Consider the following 15,444-nt stretch of genomic DNA (forward strand, 5'->3'; position numbering starts at 1 on the left):
CCAGCTACCCAAGATATTTAAACCGGGACGTCATGATGAATTGTTATAATGTACAGTAACTTTAGTAAAAATTTGTAAATTGAATATATAGTAAAATAAATTATTTTACTAATTTTGTATAAAAGATTTTGCTTCATATTTGTCTTATTCTGCACAGTTGTGTTAATTTAACCAACACGTTCCTGACTGTCTGTTCGTTACCTGCAGGTAAAAAGTGAGAGATTCTGGTAATTGTGTTAATTTGATTTCTTAGACATTTATTTGTTTAAAATTAAATTTGTCATGATCAATTAAAAAAAACGCACAAAAATAAATACCACTTAAACACAATTGTTATTGCATGTAAGGATAAACTGTGTGTGTATTATGTCAAATCAATTATTATTAAAAGATGATACAACAACAACCATAATGAATAAACGTTGAATATGAGAATGAGAAGTTCACGTTCATCCTCTTCACTGACGCACGGGACAAACCTTGTTGAATGGACTGGAGCTGACGGTGTGGTCAAAGGTCTTCTGGGAACTCGCCTTCAGTCTGGCATCTCGACTGTTTGGGGTGGGGGGGTCTGAAGAGTCGGGTGGTCCTCTCCTCTCCTCTGATTGGTCGGCAGGGGTGGGGGTATTTACAGGGTTCCGCTGCGGTGCCGTTTCCTGTTGTGGAGCTTGTGATTGGCTGTTGGGCAGGCTGTTGCATCCCAGCGAGGAAGCCTGGGAGCTTCTCTGTGGCGAGGCGAACAGCTCCGCCCTGCAGAGACATGTACACGTGACGCTGTGAGACATCTGGCTGACGACCAATACAAATACAGCATCAATATTAGAATCTACCCACAACTTGAAATTCAGTTCCAGGAGCCATGTGCCTGAAGCCAGCTTCAGATCACAACAACCTACATGATCCCAGATGAACCCTGGAATGTGTTCCAGACACTTTCCACTGGAATCTACAACCTGCACAACTCTGACACTCAAACGTCATCAGAAGGGTTTCCTCTTCCAAAGAGAAATGGTGGATTCACCAGCAAAATAGATGAGTCTGTCCAAAATGGAGGCTGAGCAGACGTTGATACAGCTAACGCTAAGGAAAGTGTGTGTCTGACATCCTGGCTGGGGAGGAGTGGGTGTGGGGGGGCTGTGTGACATGAAACACAACCTGTTCATACATGAGGTCGCTCCTCGTCTGTCTCATGTGAGCCCACAGATTTGTTCTGAAACAGAGCCCGTGGCACTAAGCGGACCGACGGTCTCCTCTCTGGTTGGTAGAACTTCTCAGATGCTCTGGTGATGTGATGGTCTGCTTTCCCTGGGTCCCGTTCTTAGTGAGCTCCCTCTGCTTGATCCTGAACCTTGGTCCATTAGAACAACCTTGGTCCATTAGAACAACATCTGTCTTCAGACAAAGTAACTCTGCTCTAAGACGGATGGGAAGAGAGAACCAGCATCAACCTCATCTTGTTCAGATCGGCGTGATTTGAGATTTCTCTCAACTATTTCTGACAAGAAACAAGTGACCTAAAAACAGAATTCAACTGCTGAAGACATTTTGAAACAACGACCTGACTTTTCCAAAGCAAGGGGACAAAACGACGCCTCACATCGTCCCAGGGGAATATTCACATGGTGCAAAGAATAGAAAGCCATCCCACCTCCAGGATCCAGAAGTAGGTCTCACACTCTGTCACGTGCAGTGTGGTCGCCAGAGTCGTCCTATTTGTGTCGACTAAAACACAACAGGGGGAATCTACTAATACTTCCACAGGTCAGATGGAGAGAATCTCAACAGACCACGTGTATATAACGAAAGTTTAAATTATAAAATAACATACAAATAATAATTAACTTGATAAATGTGTGCCGTGTTTTCAATTAGTGAGAGCAGAGTTAAAAACAGAAGTAGGACAACACTGCAGACTGTTGAAGGTTATACAGTCTCATACTGTTACTATGATGCTTACTCATGCTTTTTAAAGTCTGTGCTTTAAAACAGGGCTGAGATTTAAATGAGGAAGTTAAACAAACAGTCGTCAGTGGAGCTTTGACAGTGAAATTTCATGCAAACACAATTTAAACTAGAAGAGGAGAGTATAGGAGAAAACCTGTTAGAGCACAAGCAGCTGAACTGCAGCGCTGCAGCAGTGATCTCACCTGACAGGTGAGTTGTCCTCCTGCTGTCTGTGAACCTGCCGGACTCGACTGAACACTGACGAGCTGCTGAGACATCAAACATGAGGGTTTACTTCTGTGACCTTCAACAGACGACTGCAGCTCAGAGTTTAACAGGTAACAAAAAGCTGAAGATGCATTAAACTAAGATAAAGAGTCTTCATCAACATGATCCAAGTTGACGTCTTCTTCTCTGACTTCTACAAGTGTGGCTTCTATTTTTCATCCAGAGATATTTGTATATTTGTATTATTTGTGTCTGTCGCGTGTTAGAAACGTCATGAACACGCCAACTTGCTGGCGGTGAATCCTGTGGAGGATCTGCCGCTGTGTTCTCATACCAGCTCACTCAGCCATTGGGGAATGCAGCAGAGCTTTACCTGGTTACAGCCTTGGAAACGGTGGCGGCCTTGACGACAGATGCGTCCTCGTCTGACAGCGCTGGCTCTGGTGGAAAGAAATATATTACTGAGAGGGCGATGAGAGTGTCTCCATGGAAACCATCTAGTCACTCCCAAGAAGAGAATGAACAATGAAGATGAGCGAGCGCAGCTCTTACTCTGCAGACTGAAGGACTCAGAGCTGCCTTCTTCAACTGGGGTCACCAGCTTCATCCTCAAACTCAGCTTCCTGTCTCCAGGGTCCGTCCTGTCCTCGCCACCTTCCCCAGACACAATGTCGCTGGCAGCCATCGCCACGTCTGCAGAGACATCGCCCACATTGTCCGACTTCTCAGAAAAGATCTCTGGATAAAAAGATGGACAAAGTTCAGATCGTGTTGTGCTACGTGACATCAGGTAGAGACGTGGTGTCTGTCAGTGGAACCCACCAATGGGAGTGCTGTGTCTCAGCGACTGCTTCAGCTGATTGATTAGAGGAGGCGTGGCTCCAGCTGCAGGACCAATCAGCTCCCCTTCTTTAGGAAGTGTGAAGTGGAAGGAAATCTCTGTAGTTGAAAAACATAGTTGGAATCAGATGAGATCTATTTCAGTTAATTGTTCCCATTAAAGCCAGATTTCTTACAGTCCCCAACAGGGAGGATGTTCTGTGTATCCACATTTGAAATCAGATTTGTGAAAGTCTCCCGTCACCAGCTACACGTCTGCATTTAGTTCAATCAAAGAGTAATGGTGTCTTAATGGGTTTATTAAAACTATTTCTAAAAATGGGCTACGACTACAGTATTCCAAAAGAATTAATAAGATGACGCAAAAGCTGTTTTCAGACATGAACTGAACCACAAACATGTTCCTAACATGTTCCTCACATGTTCCTAACATGTTCCTGACATGTTCCTAACATGTTCTGTCTGTGAGAACAAATGTCTGAGTCAGTGTCTCTGGACATTTTCTGGATCTTCTCCTGCAGCCTCCTATTAAAGTGTCAGAGTGAGTCCATGTGAGAAAACTGCAGGACAATGAGTGTTGATGAGGACGTCCAAACACTATTTACAGAGCTCATGTCGGTGAGACAACGGAGAGATAACGTGAGACAACGTGAGACAACGTGAGACAACGTGAGACAACGGAGAGACAACGTGAGACAACGTGAGACAACGTGAGATAACGGAGATAACGAGATAAGGGAGACAACGGAGAGAAGCTGTGAGACAACGTGAGACAACGGAGAAAACGTGAGACGGAAGCTGTGAGACAACGTAAGACAACGTGAGACAACGGAGAGAAGCTGTGAGACAACGTGAGACAACGGAGAGAAGCTGTGAGACAACGGAGAGATAACGTGAGACAACGTGAGACAACGGAGAGAAACCGTGAGACAACGTGAGACAACGGAGAGAAGCTGTGAGACAACGTAAGGCAACGTGAGACAACGGAGAGAAGCTGTGAGACAACGGAGAACAACGTGAGACAACGTGAGACAACGGAGAGAAGCTGTGAGACAACGTGAGACAACGGAAAGCGTGAGACAACGGAGAGATAACAGAGATAACGTGAGATAACGTGAGACAACGGAAAGCGTGAGACAACGTGAGACAACGGAGAGAAGCTGTGAGACAACGTGAGACAACGGAGAGAAAACGTGAGACAACGTGAGACAACGGAGAGAAGCTGTGAGACAACGTGAGACAACGGAGAGAAGCTGTGAGACAACGTAAGACAACGTGAGACAACGGAGAGAAGCTGTAAGACAACGGAGACAACGGAAAGCTGTGAGACAACGTGAGACAACGGAGAGAAGCTGTGAGACAACGTGAGACAACGGAGAGAAGCTGTGAGACAACGTAAGACAACGTGAGACAACGGAGAGAAGCTGTGAGACAACGGAGAGAAGCTGTGAGACAACGTAAGACAACGTGAGACAACAGAGAGAAAACGTGAGACAACGGAGAGAAGCTGTGAGACAACATGAGACAACGTGAGACAACGTGAGACAACGGAGAGAAAACGTGAGACAACGGAGAGAAAACGTGAGACAACGTGAGACAACGGAGAAAGCGTGAGACAACGTAAGACAACGTGAGACAACGGAGAAAGCTGAGACAACGGAGAGACAACGTGAGACAACGTGAGACAACGGAGAGAAGCTGTGAGACAACGTGAGACAACGGAAAGCGTGAGACAACGGAGAGATAACATGAGATAACGTGAAGAGACAACGGAGAGAAGCTGTGAGACAACGTGAGACAACGGAAGAAGCTGTGAGACAAGGAGACAACGGAGAAAACGTGAGACAACGTGAGACAACGGAAAGCTGTGAGACAACGTGAGACAACGGAAAGCGTGAGACAACGAGACAACGTGAGACAACGGAAAGCTGTAGACAATGAGACTGAGACAACGGAGAAACGTGAGACAACGTGAGACAACGGAAAGCTGTGAGACAACGTGAGACAACGGGAGAAGCGAACAACGTAAGACAACGGAGACAAAAGCTCGACGAACATGAGACAACGTGAGACAACGTGAGACAACGGAGAGAAAACGTGAGACAACGGAGAGAAAACGAGACAACGGAGAGAAGCTGTGAGACAACGTGAGACAACGGAGAGAAAACGTGAGACAACGTGAGACAACGTGAGACAACGGAGAGAAAACGTGAGACAACGTGAGACAACGGAGAGAAGCTGTGAGACAACGTGAGACAACGTGAGACAACGTGAGTCTGCTTCCACTTTACCTCCCGAACTGTCACTGAGGCTCTTGTCTTTGAGCACCTCTGGTTGAGGCCCCGCCCTCTTCGTCTGAGGCAACCTATCGAGTGCCGCGTTCACCTTCTTCATCTCAGACTGGGACTCATGGCCGTTGGTGGAGGCGGACACATTGACTCTGATTGGCTGAGAGCTGTTGGTGGCATCGTTCTTCAGAATCTGGGAGTGTCTCTCGCTGTCTGTAACCACGATGACGCTGTCACCTCCCTGCTCTTCACTCTCGTCCTCCATCGGCTCAGGAGTCATCAGTTGACTCTGAGAGAGAGCAAGAGCCATTCCTGAAGCCCCGCCTCCCGTTGCACTCTCCTCCTCCTCCATCACCACCTCCTCCACCTGATCCATCGTGTCGCTGTTAGTCTGGGACACTGATTCTACAGAGCGACTCTTTGTCGTTCCTCCTCTTACATCCACAGCAGACGTCTGAGAGAAGACGGACTGCAAACTACAGGGCGGCGGCGTATCTGACGGAGTCTCCTGCACACAGATGCTAACAGACACATCCGAGGAGTCAAGCTTTGGTTGAGAGCAGGACGCCATGTCTGCAGAGGTCGTCCCTTTGCCGTCTTTTACGTTCACATTTTGTACATTCAAAGAAGCGGTCTGGTTGTGCACATCAGAACCTTGCGACTGATTGGACGGCTCAGTCTTGGCACATTCGTTGAAACACTTTGGTGATTCGGCAGAGGTGGAAGCTTTTGAACTAGTTTGTGATACTGGGGGGACGCTGTTGCTATCGCTCCTCTGGTCACGGCACAAAGTCACAGAGTCACTGGTGTCGACAGCGGGCGGCACTTCAAATTCCTCAATCTGTGTGGCCTGACTGTCGTCTTCGATCTGCGCTGAGGTCTGCTGAGCAGGACCGCTGCTCTGAGTGTTCACACACAGCTGCAGAGGCGAAGTGAACGGTGCCGACTCCAGATGTTGAGACTCCGTCTCATGAGGCGTCGACTTCTTATCAGACGGTCGAGGAGGCTCCAGACTCTGTGTCGCAACAAACACGTCCTGAGAAAACAGAAAGCAACCGCAGGGTCAGAGCGTAACTACAGATAATGTTCATTCTCAATAATAATAATAATTACCTGTTGATTGGAGAATTCATTGATTTTGGATATTTTGATTTGAGAAAAGCAAACTCTGAAGCTGCATCAGGTGAATGTGTAACTTAATAAATAACTTTATTCATTACTTGAAAATGTATTTTCAGTTGATTGAAATAAACGTTGAATGAAAGTTTTTAGATTGAATCAATGTCAATTACTCATTTATGAAGTGAATGAAATGAAACCGTCTCTGGTTCCAGCTTCACTAAGCTCAGGACTTTTATATCAATGTAAACTGAATATCTGGGTTTTGGAGAATTTCTGGTAATTTTCTTTATTCTCTCTTGATATTTTAGACTCAACAATAAATTCAACATTTCAAAATGTATCAACTTGGGAAATTGAAAATGAAAAAGAGAAAGTAGTACATACATGAGAGAACTGTGGTTGGGAGGGTAAAGAGAGAGTACGATCCAATGCAAAACCAGGGGCATTCTGGGATACCGGCGTGGAGGAGGATGGGTGGAGCTTAGAGGCGGCCTCCGTTTCCATTGGCTGTTCTTCCCTCTCCCCTGCTCGATCTTCTGGGGGCAACGAAGTATCCATTGGTTCATCAGCACCTAGCGAAGCAAAAGACTTTGAGCTCCACTCACCGGCTAACGTGTTTATATTTAAATTCAGTCTTTTATAATGATAATAATAGCTTGCATTTATATAGCGCCTTTCAGGAGAGTCCGTGAGGACAGAAGAGAAAAGAGAAAGGTTGTGGTAGGGTGGAGCATTAACGGAGGCCAAAGGCCTTAGTGGACAGGTGGTGCTTGAAGAGTTTTTTGAAGCTGTTTAGAGATGCAGCGCTGCGCATTTCGCAGTTTGGTGTTGGAGAAGTGTTACTCGTTTACCGTGTCCATGCTCTGGTCCGGTCGGGGAGCTGGGAACCATTATAGGAGTGTGGCTGAAGTTGTCTGGAGTCGGAGCAACGTAATCAGCAGAGCTCCTAGAAAAGAAAGAGGAAATCATGTCATTTACTGGGCTGCACGAGGTTTAACATACAAGCACGTGTGTGACTTACTGGGACAGACTCTCCTGCACCAGTGTTCCCTGTCCAGACAGATGCAGCAGTCGCAGGGTGTGGGACGGGGTCGGGGTCGGGTGACCCTGCTGCTCCTGCTCAGATACTGTGCTGTCCACTGCGGCACCTGAGAGCAACACAAGATACAACGAGTATTAAAGACCGGCTGCGTGTAAACAAACAGCAGTAACCTTGAAGGGCCTGTGTCTGCAAATAAACTAGATCACCCCGTGATCCAAAAGACCATCAGGGGTCTTAATCAAGATTCCTTACATCAAGTTAAAACAAGTTCATTTTTACTAAATCAACTCACATTCAGGACTGTCTAGGTTCATTAGATGTGTAATATAGTTCATGTGCTACAACGTGACATGAGCCTTCAAGTACCCGTGTGTGCTGTGTGTGTATGAACTCACCCGTCTTGTCAGCATCGAACATGTCTTCCTGCGAGGACGGGACCTCACAGTCCAGCTGCCTCTGTTCACCTGAGGCCTGGGGACTCTCAGAGTGCAGCAGAGCCTGGACACTGAGCTGTCGGCCCGAAGGAGCTGCAGAGTCTGACGAGCTGCTGGAGCTCACCTCAGATCTGGAGGAGGACAAAAACAAACTGCTAAAACCAGATGAGCATCTGGAATGAATGTAGAACCTAAAACACCACATGGATCAGTACCTCACAGATTTGTTGTCCCGAGTCGCTGAGGTCTTGGAGCTCTGCTCTGCTGGTGATGAAAAGCAGGTGGACATTAGATGGACGGTTTAAACCAGCAGCTTGGCTGAGGTACTGTCATGTTCTATAAATTAGAGGCTTATATGATAAAATAACGAAATATAAAAAGGAATTTTTTTAAATACCTAATTTGTTGGGTCTCTCACAGTCTCCCCCCCGACTGTTCACTGCTTCACTGCACAGATCTTGAGTCTGAGAAAGCTCAAGAAAACCAATCTGAGAGGTTCCCTCTGACATACACACACATACAGATGTTATGAGGAGCAAACATGTGGTAATATTGAGTTGTTAATGTACCGTGCTTCATGCTATTCTTTAATCAGTGCGAAGAACTCGTACCCTCAGATTGACAGTGTGTGGTAGAATCAGCCCCAGAATCCATTTCTGTTTCCTCTGGTGAACTCCTGAAAGAAAAGTGAAGACACTTCACGACTCTGCAGCAGAGAAACATCGATCTTCAAACATGTCAGGTCCACGTACTTCTTGTTTGGAGGAGGGCAGGTGTGGAGAACTTGACTCTCCTCCTGGAGCGCTGAGCTCGGGTTGACTGTTGTGAGAATACCTGAATAAAGAAGAACAAGTTTTTAGTGTTAGTTGTTTATAAGAGAATAGTGATGTTTATTATATATGTCAAACTGACACTGACCAGGTTCAGCCTGGTTGTTACTCTGGGAGCTCTCGGAGTCCGTCTGAGAGCTTCTGCTTCCCAGAGGTGAGGAGATCAGTTCCTGTGAAGAAGAATTCTCTCATCTCACAGAACAAATGCTCTACACAATATAAACTGATAGAAGATGACAGGAGTTCACTCTGCACAGCCTCTCTGACATGAACTGGAGAAAGATGAGTGATTGGGTTATGGTTAACCCCTCACCCTCATGTTGATGAGTGATAGGGTTATGGTTAACCCCTCACCCTCATGTTGATGAGTGATAGGGTTATGGTTAACCCCTCACCCTCATGTTGATGAGTGATAGGGTTATGGTTAACCCCTCACCCTCATGTTGATGAGTGATTGGGTTATGGTTAACCCCTCACCCTCATGTTGATGAGTGATAGGGTTATGGTTAACCCCTCACCCTCATGTTGATGAGTGATAGGGTTATGGTTAACCCCTAACCCTCATGTTGATGAGTGATTGGGTTATGGTTAACCCCTCACCCTCATGTTGATGAGTGATAGGGTTATGGTTAACCCCTCACCCTCATGTTGATGAGTGATTGGGGGAGGATAAGGGACTGTTACATGATGTTATCCCACTTAGTTAGTCAGACAGTTAGTTAGTCAGACAGTTAGTTAGTCAGACAGTTAGTTAGTCAGACAGTTAGTTATTCAGTAATGTTTGTGAGTTAGTTATGTTAGTCTGTCAGTTATGTTAATTAGTCAATTAGTCTGTCTGATAGCTAGTAAGTGAGTTAGTCAGCCAGCCTGATAGCTAGTTAGTTAGTAGGTAATGTTAGTCAGTTAGTTAATTAGTTAGTCAGCCAGCATGAAAGCTAGTTAGTTAGTCAGTTAGTCTGCCTGGTAGCTAGTCAGGTAGTTAGTTAATCAGTCAGTAGATATATATATACACGAGTGTGTATTTAAAGTCCTAACTTCGCTGCACTGGTGTGTTTTCACGGTATTAATAAGTAGCACAGCGGGTTGCCCACAGGACAGACAGTAGCTGGATGACACACAGATGCTAACATGAGAAGCCGCTCACCAGCACCGGGCTCCGGGAGCTGGGCTGCAGGGTGGACAGGCGCCGGGCCAGCAGAGCTCGGTAGCTGCTCTCAGGATCGTCCTCCAGGGCGACGCTGTCCGGCTGAGAGTCCTCCACGATCAGACACGGGTTGTCGGGCTGCGGGAGGCTGGAGTCCAGGTCCCCGGGATCCATGAGGTCAGGAGCCGGGCTGTGGTTCACTACACGGCGGGCAGAGAGAGGACGGAGGAGCGGGGATGTTAGCAGCCACCGGCCGGTGTTAGCATGTGAGCTACACTGAGCTAGCTGCTAACGCCCGACAACAGAGTCGATCAGCCCGGAACAAACTGCTCCTCAACCGGACAAACTGCTCCTCCCCCCGGTACATCTGCTCCTCTCCCCTGGTACAAACTGCTCCTCTCCCCGGTACAAGCTGCCCGCCCCCGGTACATCTGCTCCTCTCCCCGGTACAAACTGCTCCTCAACCCCGGAACAAACTGCTCCTCACTCCCGGGACAAACTGCTCCTCACTCCCGGGACAAGCCGCTGCTCTCCCCCGGTACAAGCCGCCTTCCCCCGGTACAAGCCGCTCCTCTCCCCGGTACATCTGCTCCTCTCCCCGGTACAAGCCGCCTCTCCCCGGTACAAGCCAGCCCTCACCCCCGGTACAAGCCGCCTTCCCCCGGTACGCTCCTCACCCCGGTACAAGCCGCTCCTCACCCCCGGTACAAGCCGCTCCTCACCCCGGTACAAGCCGCCCACCCCCGGTACAAGCTGCTCACCCCCGGTACAAGCCGCCCCTCACCCCAGGCTGCTGCTCCCTTCCCCGGTACAAGCCGCTCCTCTCCCCGGTACAAGCCGCTCCTCACCCCGGTACAAGCCGCTCCTCACCCCGGTACAAGCCGCTCCTCACCCCCGGTACAAGCCGCTCACCCCGGTACAAGCCGCTCCTCACCCCGGTACAAGCCGCCCTCCCCGGTACAAGCCGCTCCTCACCCCGGTACAAGCCGCTCCTCCCCCCCGGTACAAGCCGCTCCTCTCCCCCGGTACAAGCCGCTCCTCACCCCCGGTACAAGCCGCTCCTCTCCCCCGGTACAAGCCGCTCCTCTCCCCCGGTACAAGCCGCTCCTCACCCCGGTACAAGCCGCTCCTCACCCCGGTACAAGCCGCTCCTCTCCCCGGTACAAGCCGCTCCTCTCCCCGGTACAAGCCGCTCCTCTCCCCGGTACAAGCCGCTCCTCTCCCCGGTACAAGCCGCTCCTCACCCCCGGTACAAGCCGCTCCTCACCCCCGGTACAAGCCGCTCCTCACCCCCGGTACAAGCCGCTCCTCTCCCCGGACGCTTATTTACGTTTTACGTGTTTTTCTGTTTCCGGACTATTATCGACATTTCGCGGCAAAACGTGCGAGACGCGATTTGATTGGTCCATGTGAGAGTGACGTCATGAGAGACCTGGTAATTCATTCTTTTATTTTGACACTTTAATGATTTTAAATTTATATATGATTGTGAATTCTGATCGTAATTCAAGCTAATCGTTTATATCTTGTTTCTTGATTTGACTTATATTCAGTATTTCTATCTTTTTAAATGTGATGTATATATAATGTATATAACATCTTAAAGAATGAATTAAATCCTCTGACCTTTACTCTTTAAGTTCTCCTCTTTATTTCATTCTATTCTGAGTAAAAGCACAGCACCAACACTTTCACTGTATTTACTTGTGTTTTTATTGTTTTTATGTTTCATGCTTTTTTACTTTTATTCTGTTTTGGTGCACAAATAATACAAATATAAATCTGATCTGAATCAAACTGGTATTTTCTTTATTTCAACCCTAACATTTGCAGACATCAGAGTTTTACATTCTGTTACCGTCTGTGATGATGAATCATGTAGAAGAGAGGAATCCAGGTCACTGCATCTCAGAGACCTTCATGGGCCCTTGAGGGGCCTCCAGCACCAGTGATATAGGACTTTTCACTTCTTCACTTCCTCACTATCACTTCCCTCGGCTGGAAGCATCTTGGAGTTTTCTGCAGTTTCAAGTGTTTTTACACAGATTTCTTTCTGTCGGCTGATTCCTGCTGCATCTGCTCAGCTCTTTGATTGTAGAATTTAAAAGCATCAGTTAACAGAAAGGGAGTTTAAGGTGGAATGAATGTGCACTAACCTTACGCATGATGCCTGAAGAACACAAACACTGATTAAGTAACGAATAAACACAGATTTTAGTGTCGACGTCCTCACAGATAATTAATCTCTGTCAGTACCTGAGATACAAGAGAATGAAATGTAATAAATAAAAGAAGCTTTTCATTGCATGAAGTCGACTCAGTTCTGAAGATTAACAGGCGGCTTTTCAACCGTGAACATTACTTTGTCTTCATCATTTGACAGCCTCAGTTTCCATGGAGACAGCAGCAGCTATCACAGAGAAAGTATAAAGCACCAATCAGGCGACTGACGAGGCTGCTGGGAAAGTGAGTTCCTGCTGAGTTACAACTGTGTTTTCAGAGGTGAATGGTTGTGTCCTGTTCTCAGAGATGAACATGAACACACATCACAGACACTGATGCTCTTAAGTAAGATACAAACTAAGTTTACATCAGATCAGATCAGAAGTCATGAAGCTACCAGAGCTGCTGTGATGACACCACCTCACATAAAACACCATGAAGGTCACGTCCAGTCTCCGCAGACTCTGACTAACAGACAGTGTCTCTGTCAGTTCCTGTAGAATCAGCTTCAAATGATTGTTTCTCTCTGTGTTTAACGTTTGAGTTAATCCTGCCTCAGATCAGTGATGCAGACATCATGGGCCTCAGCTTTACAGGACAACATCAGCATCAGCAGCGAGGAATCGACATGGAAACACAAAGATGGAGACGTCCTGGCTGAGAGCAAAGTGCTGATGAAAACCTGCTGAATCTCCTCAAGCAGCTCAGAGAGTCTGACGCTAACAAAGATCAAGAATGAATCAGCTTCAGATGGAAACTGGACCAACACAGAAAACTTCACGTCTTCATTCTGCTGCTCAAACACACACACCATGAAATACACAAACTGTCTAATGTGAACCACTGACCCCCACACACACACACACTGACCCCCACACACACACACACACTGCACACACACACACACACACACACACACACACACACACACACACACACACACACACACACACTGCCCCCACACACACACACACACACACACACACACACACACACACACACACACTGCCCCCACACACACACACTGAACACACACACACACACACACACACACACACACACACACTGACACACACTAAACACACACACACACACACACACACACACACACACACACACACACACAGACACACACTAACACTGGTACACACACACACACACACACACACACAATCACACACTAACACACAATGACACACACACACACACACACACACACACACTGACACACACACAGACACACACAATGACACACACACACACACACACACACACACACACAGACACAGATAATGACACACTCACAGACACACCCACACACACTGGCACACACAACACACACACACACGCGGAAACACACACACACACACACACCGGCTCCATGTTTTCTATTCCAGCCTAATGAAGCATAGAGATTGTATTTTACCTTATAAATCACCGTCTCCTCTCAGTTCTCTGTCTTCTCTTCTCTTCTCTTCTCTCTCTTCTCTCTCTTCTCTCTCTTCTCTCTATTCTCTCTCTTCTCTCTCGGTTTTCTTCTGTTGGAATAAAAACGCGTCCAGCATCGCTCCGTCATCTGTGCGCGTGTTTGCTGTGAGTCGGGGTGTGGAACAACACGCACACGCGTCAAGATGCAAAGGTATTTTTAATGGATCCATTTTGTTTCATTCATTTAGACAAACGAATATTCACTGGGTTTATATAGAATGTTTTAAATATCATAAATAAAGCTGATTATAAATAACGTTGTTGGTGTTTTAATGTGATAGAAACGAAGTCAAATTATATTCAATCATATCTAATTCTTGCATTTATGTCTATGACATTTGTTCTGTGGTTCAATCTGATTGGATGAAATGGTTCCGTCATATTAGAGCAGGAAGATGTTCAAGAGACAAAGAAATTATGAATCAAGACAAAAATGATAACATATTTTCTTATCACGTGTTTTAAAACATCAAACTGAAGTCAACATTAATAATTAGATAGTTTATTAAAATAGTTTTATCAACTAACTTCAGTTAAAACAGTTTCATCTGTTTATATAATGGTTTTATTTCTACCAAGCCTTGGTTGTTTATTACTACATATGGATGAATCTCACATCTTATAACATTTATGATTTGACCCTCATTGTCTTTACATCTGTAGTTTTTCTATTTTGATACAAGAATCTATTAATCCATTAACATGTCAGGACTCCTGTAGCTCTTCATCCTTCCACCAGGAGGCAGCAGTCACTGAGGTGCTAACTGCTGCTGGAGCAGTCACATGACCTGGTGTGAGTTTAGTGGTGAACTGACCAACATGGACTAACATGACTCCATGTTACTGCATGTTACTCCATGTTACTGCATGTTACTCCATGTTACTGCATGTTACCATTACATGTTACTCCATGTTGTACATGTTACTGCATGTTACTCCATGTTACTGCATGTTATCCAACATGACGATGTTACTGCATGTTACTCCATGTTACTCCATGTTAATTATCATGTTGTCATGTTACTGCATGTTAATGTGCAGTTACCATTACCATACGCATGTTCATGTTACTCCATGTTACTCCATGTTACTCCATGTTGGTACATGTTACTGCATGTTACTCCATGTTACTGCATGTTACTCCATGTTACTCCATGTTACTCCATGTTACTCCATGTTACTCCATGTTACTGCATGTTACTCATGTTACTGCATGTTACTCCGTGTTACTGCATGTTACTCATGTTACTGCATGTTACTCATGTTACTGCATGTTACTCCGTGTTACTGCATGTTACTCATGTTACTGCATGTTACTGCATGTTGGTGCAGTATCATGTCGGACACAGTCAGACCGTCTCAGTCTCATGTTTTCACTCATTATTATTCTCATCACCTCATGATTCATTAAAACATATGATACTGAAAGAGGTCAGAGATAATAAAACAGCTGCTAACCCAACACACATCTGTTTTTATTTCCCCTGAATCTTTGCATCCTCTCATCTGTTTCTTCAGGGTGACCCTGACCCTGACCCTACCCTGACCCTGACCCTGACCTGACCCTGACCCTGACCCTCAGAGCAACATCTGCAGCACAGTCCTCCACCAGGAAGTTCAAATTCCTACTGCTGTAAAATGTGTCTTGAACATTTTTTTCTATAACAATAAAATCTCTTTTTGTGAGAAACTTGTGTCTTTGTGTGTTTAGTTTACTTGTCATGTATTTATTTAATTTTATATTTTCTCCCATGAAAAGACAACGAACACTTTGGTTCTAAGTATGTGTACTGGCTGTAATAATGTACTGTATGTACTGGGTGTAAGAATCTTTGAATCTGATATAATTAAATATAATTCC

The 15,444-nt window shown here is 46.1% G+C and overlaps 1 protein-coding gene and 1 long non-coding RNA gene across 9 annotated transcripts in view; one reads left to right on the forward strand and one right to left on the reverse strand.

Moving 5' to 3' along the window:
• Positions 1–13,745, reverse strand: part of tp53bp1 (tumor protein p53 binding protein, 1) — a 21,352-nt gene extending 7,607 nt beyond the window's left edge. For 2 of the 8 annotated variants that reach the window (XR_004695121.2, XM_035153199.2), the window contains exons 1-16: positions 9,873–10,466; positions 8,817–8,898; positions 8,651–8,732; positions 8,510–8,574; positions 8,296–8,400; positions 8,114–8,162; positions 7,860–8,029; positions 7,444–7,570; positions 7,274–7,368; positions 6,807–6,994; positions 5,304–6,336; positions 2,995–3,111; positions 2,725–2,910; positions 2,546–2,612; positions 2,148–2,213; positions 480–750 (exon numbers count right to left, since the gene is read on the reverse strand). Coding sequence is in view for 7 of the 8 variants with exons in the window: in XM_035153199.2 (XP_035009090.1) it covers positions 480–750; positions 2,148–2,213; positions 2,546–2,612; positions 2,725–2,910; positions 2,995–3,111; positions 5,304–6,336; positions 6,807–6,994; positions 7,274–7,368; positions 7,444–7,570; positions 7,860–8,029; positions 8,114–8,162; positions 8,296–8,400; positions 8,510–8,574; positions 8,651–8,732; positions 8,817–8,898; positions 9,873–10,046 (2,877 nt within the window). In the remaining variant the exon portion in view is untranslated. Of the gene's footprint in view, positions 1–479; positions 751–2,147; positions 2,214–2,545; positions 2,613–2,724; positions 2,911–2,994; positions 3,112–5,303; positions 6,337–6,806; positions 6,995–7,273; positions 7,369–7,443; positions 7,571–7,859; positions 8,030–8,113; positions 8,163–8,295; positions 8,401–8,509; positions 8,575–8,650; positions 8,733–8,816; positions 8,899–9,872; positions 10,467–10,915; positions 10,975–13,521 lie in introns of those variants that run through there. The other 6 variants (XM_035153214.2, XM_035153181.2, XM_035153147.2 and 3 more) reach the window with 5 other exon arrangements.
• LOC118105448 lies at positions 13,449–15,273 on the forward strand. The gene is made up of 3 exons (XR_004695123.2): positions 13,449–13,734; positions 14,304–14,376; positions 15,102–15,273. It is a non-coding gene; the product is annotated as an uncharacterized LOC118105448 (long non-coding RNA).
• The last annotated feature ends 171 nt before the right edge of the window (positions 15,274–15,444 follow it).

Source organism: Hippoglossus stenolepis, chromosome 1 (genome assembly GCF_022539355.2).
Source record: "Hippoglossus stenolepis isolate QCI-W04-F060 chromosome 1, HSTE1.2, whole genome shotgun sequence".
NCBI lineage: Eukaryota > Metazoa > Chordata > Actinopteri > Pleuronectiformes > Pleuronectidae > Hippoglossus > Hippoglossus stenolepis.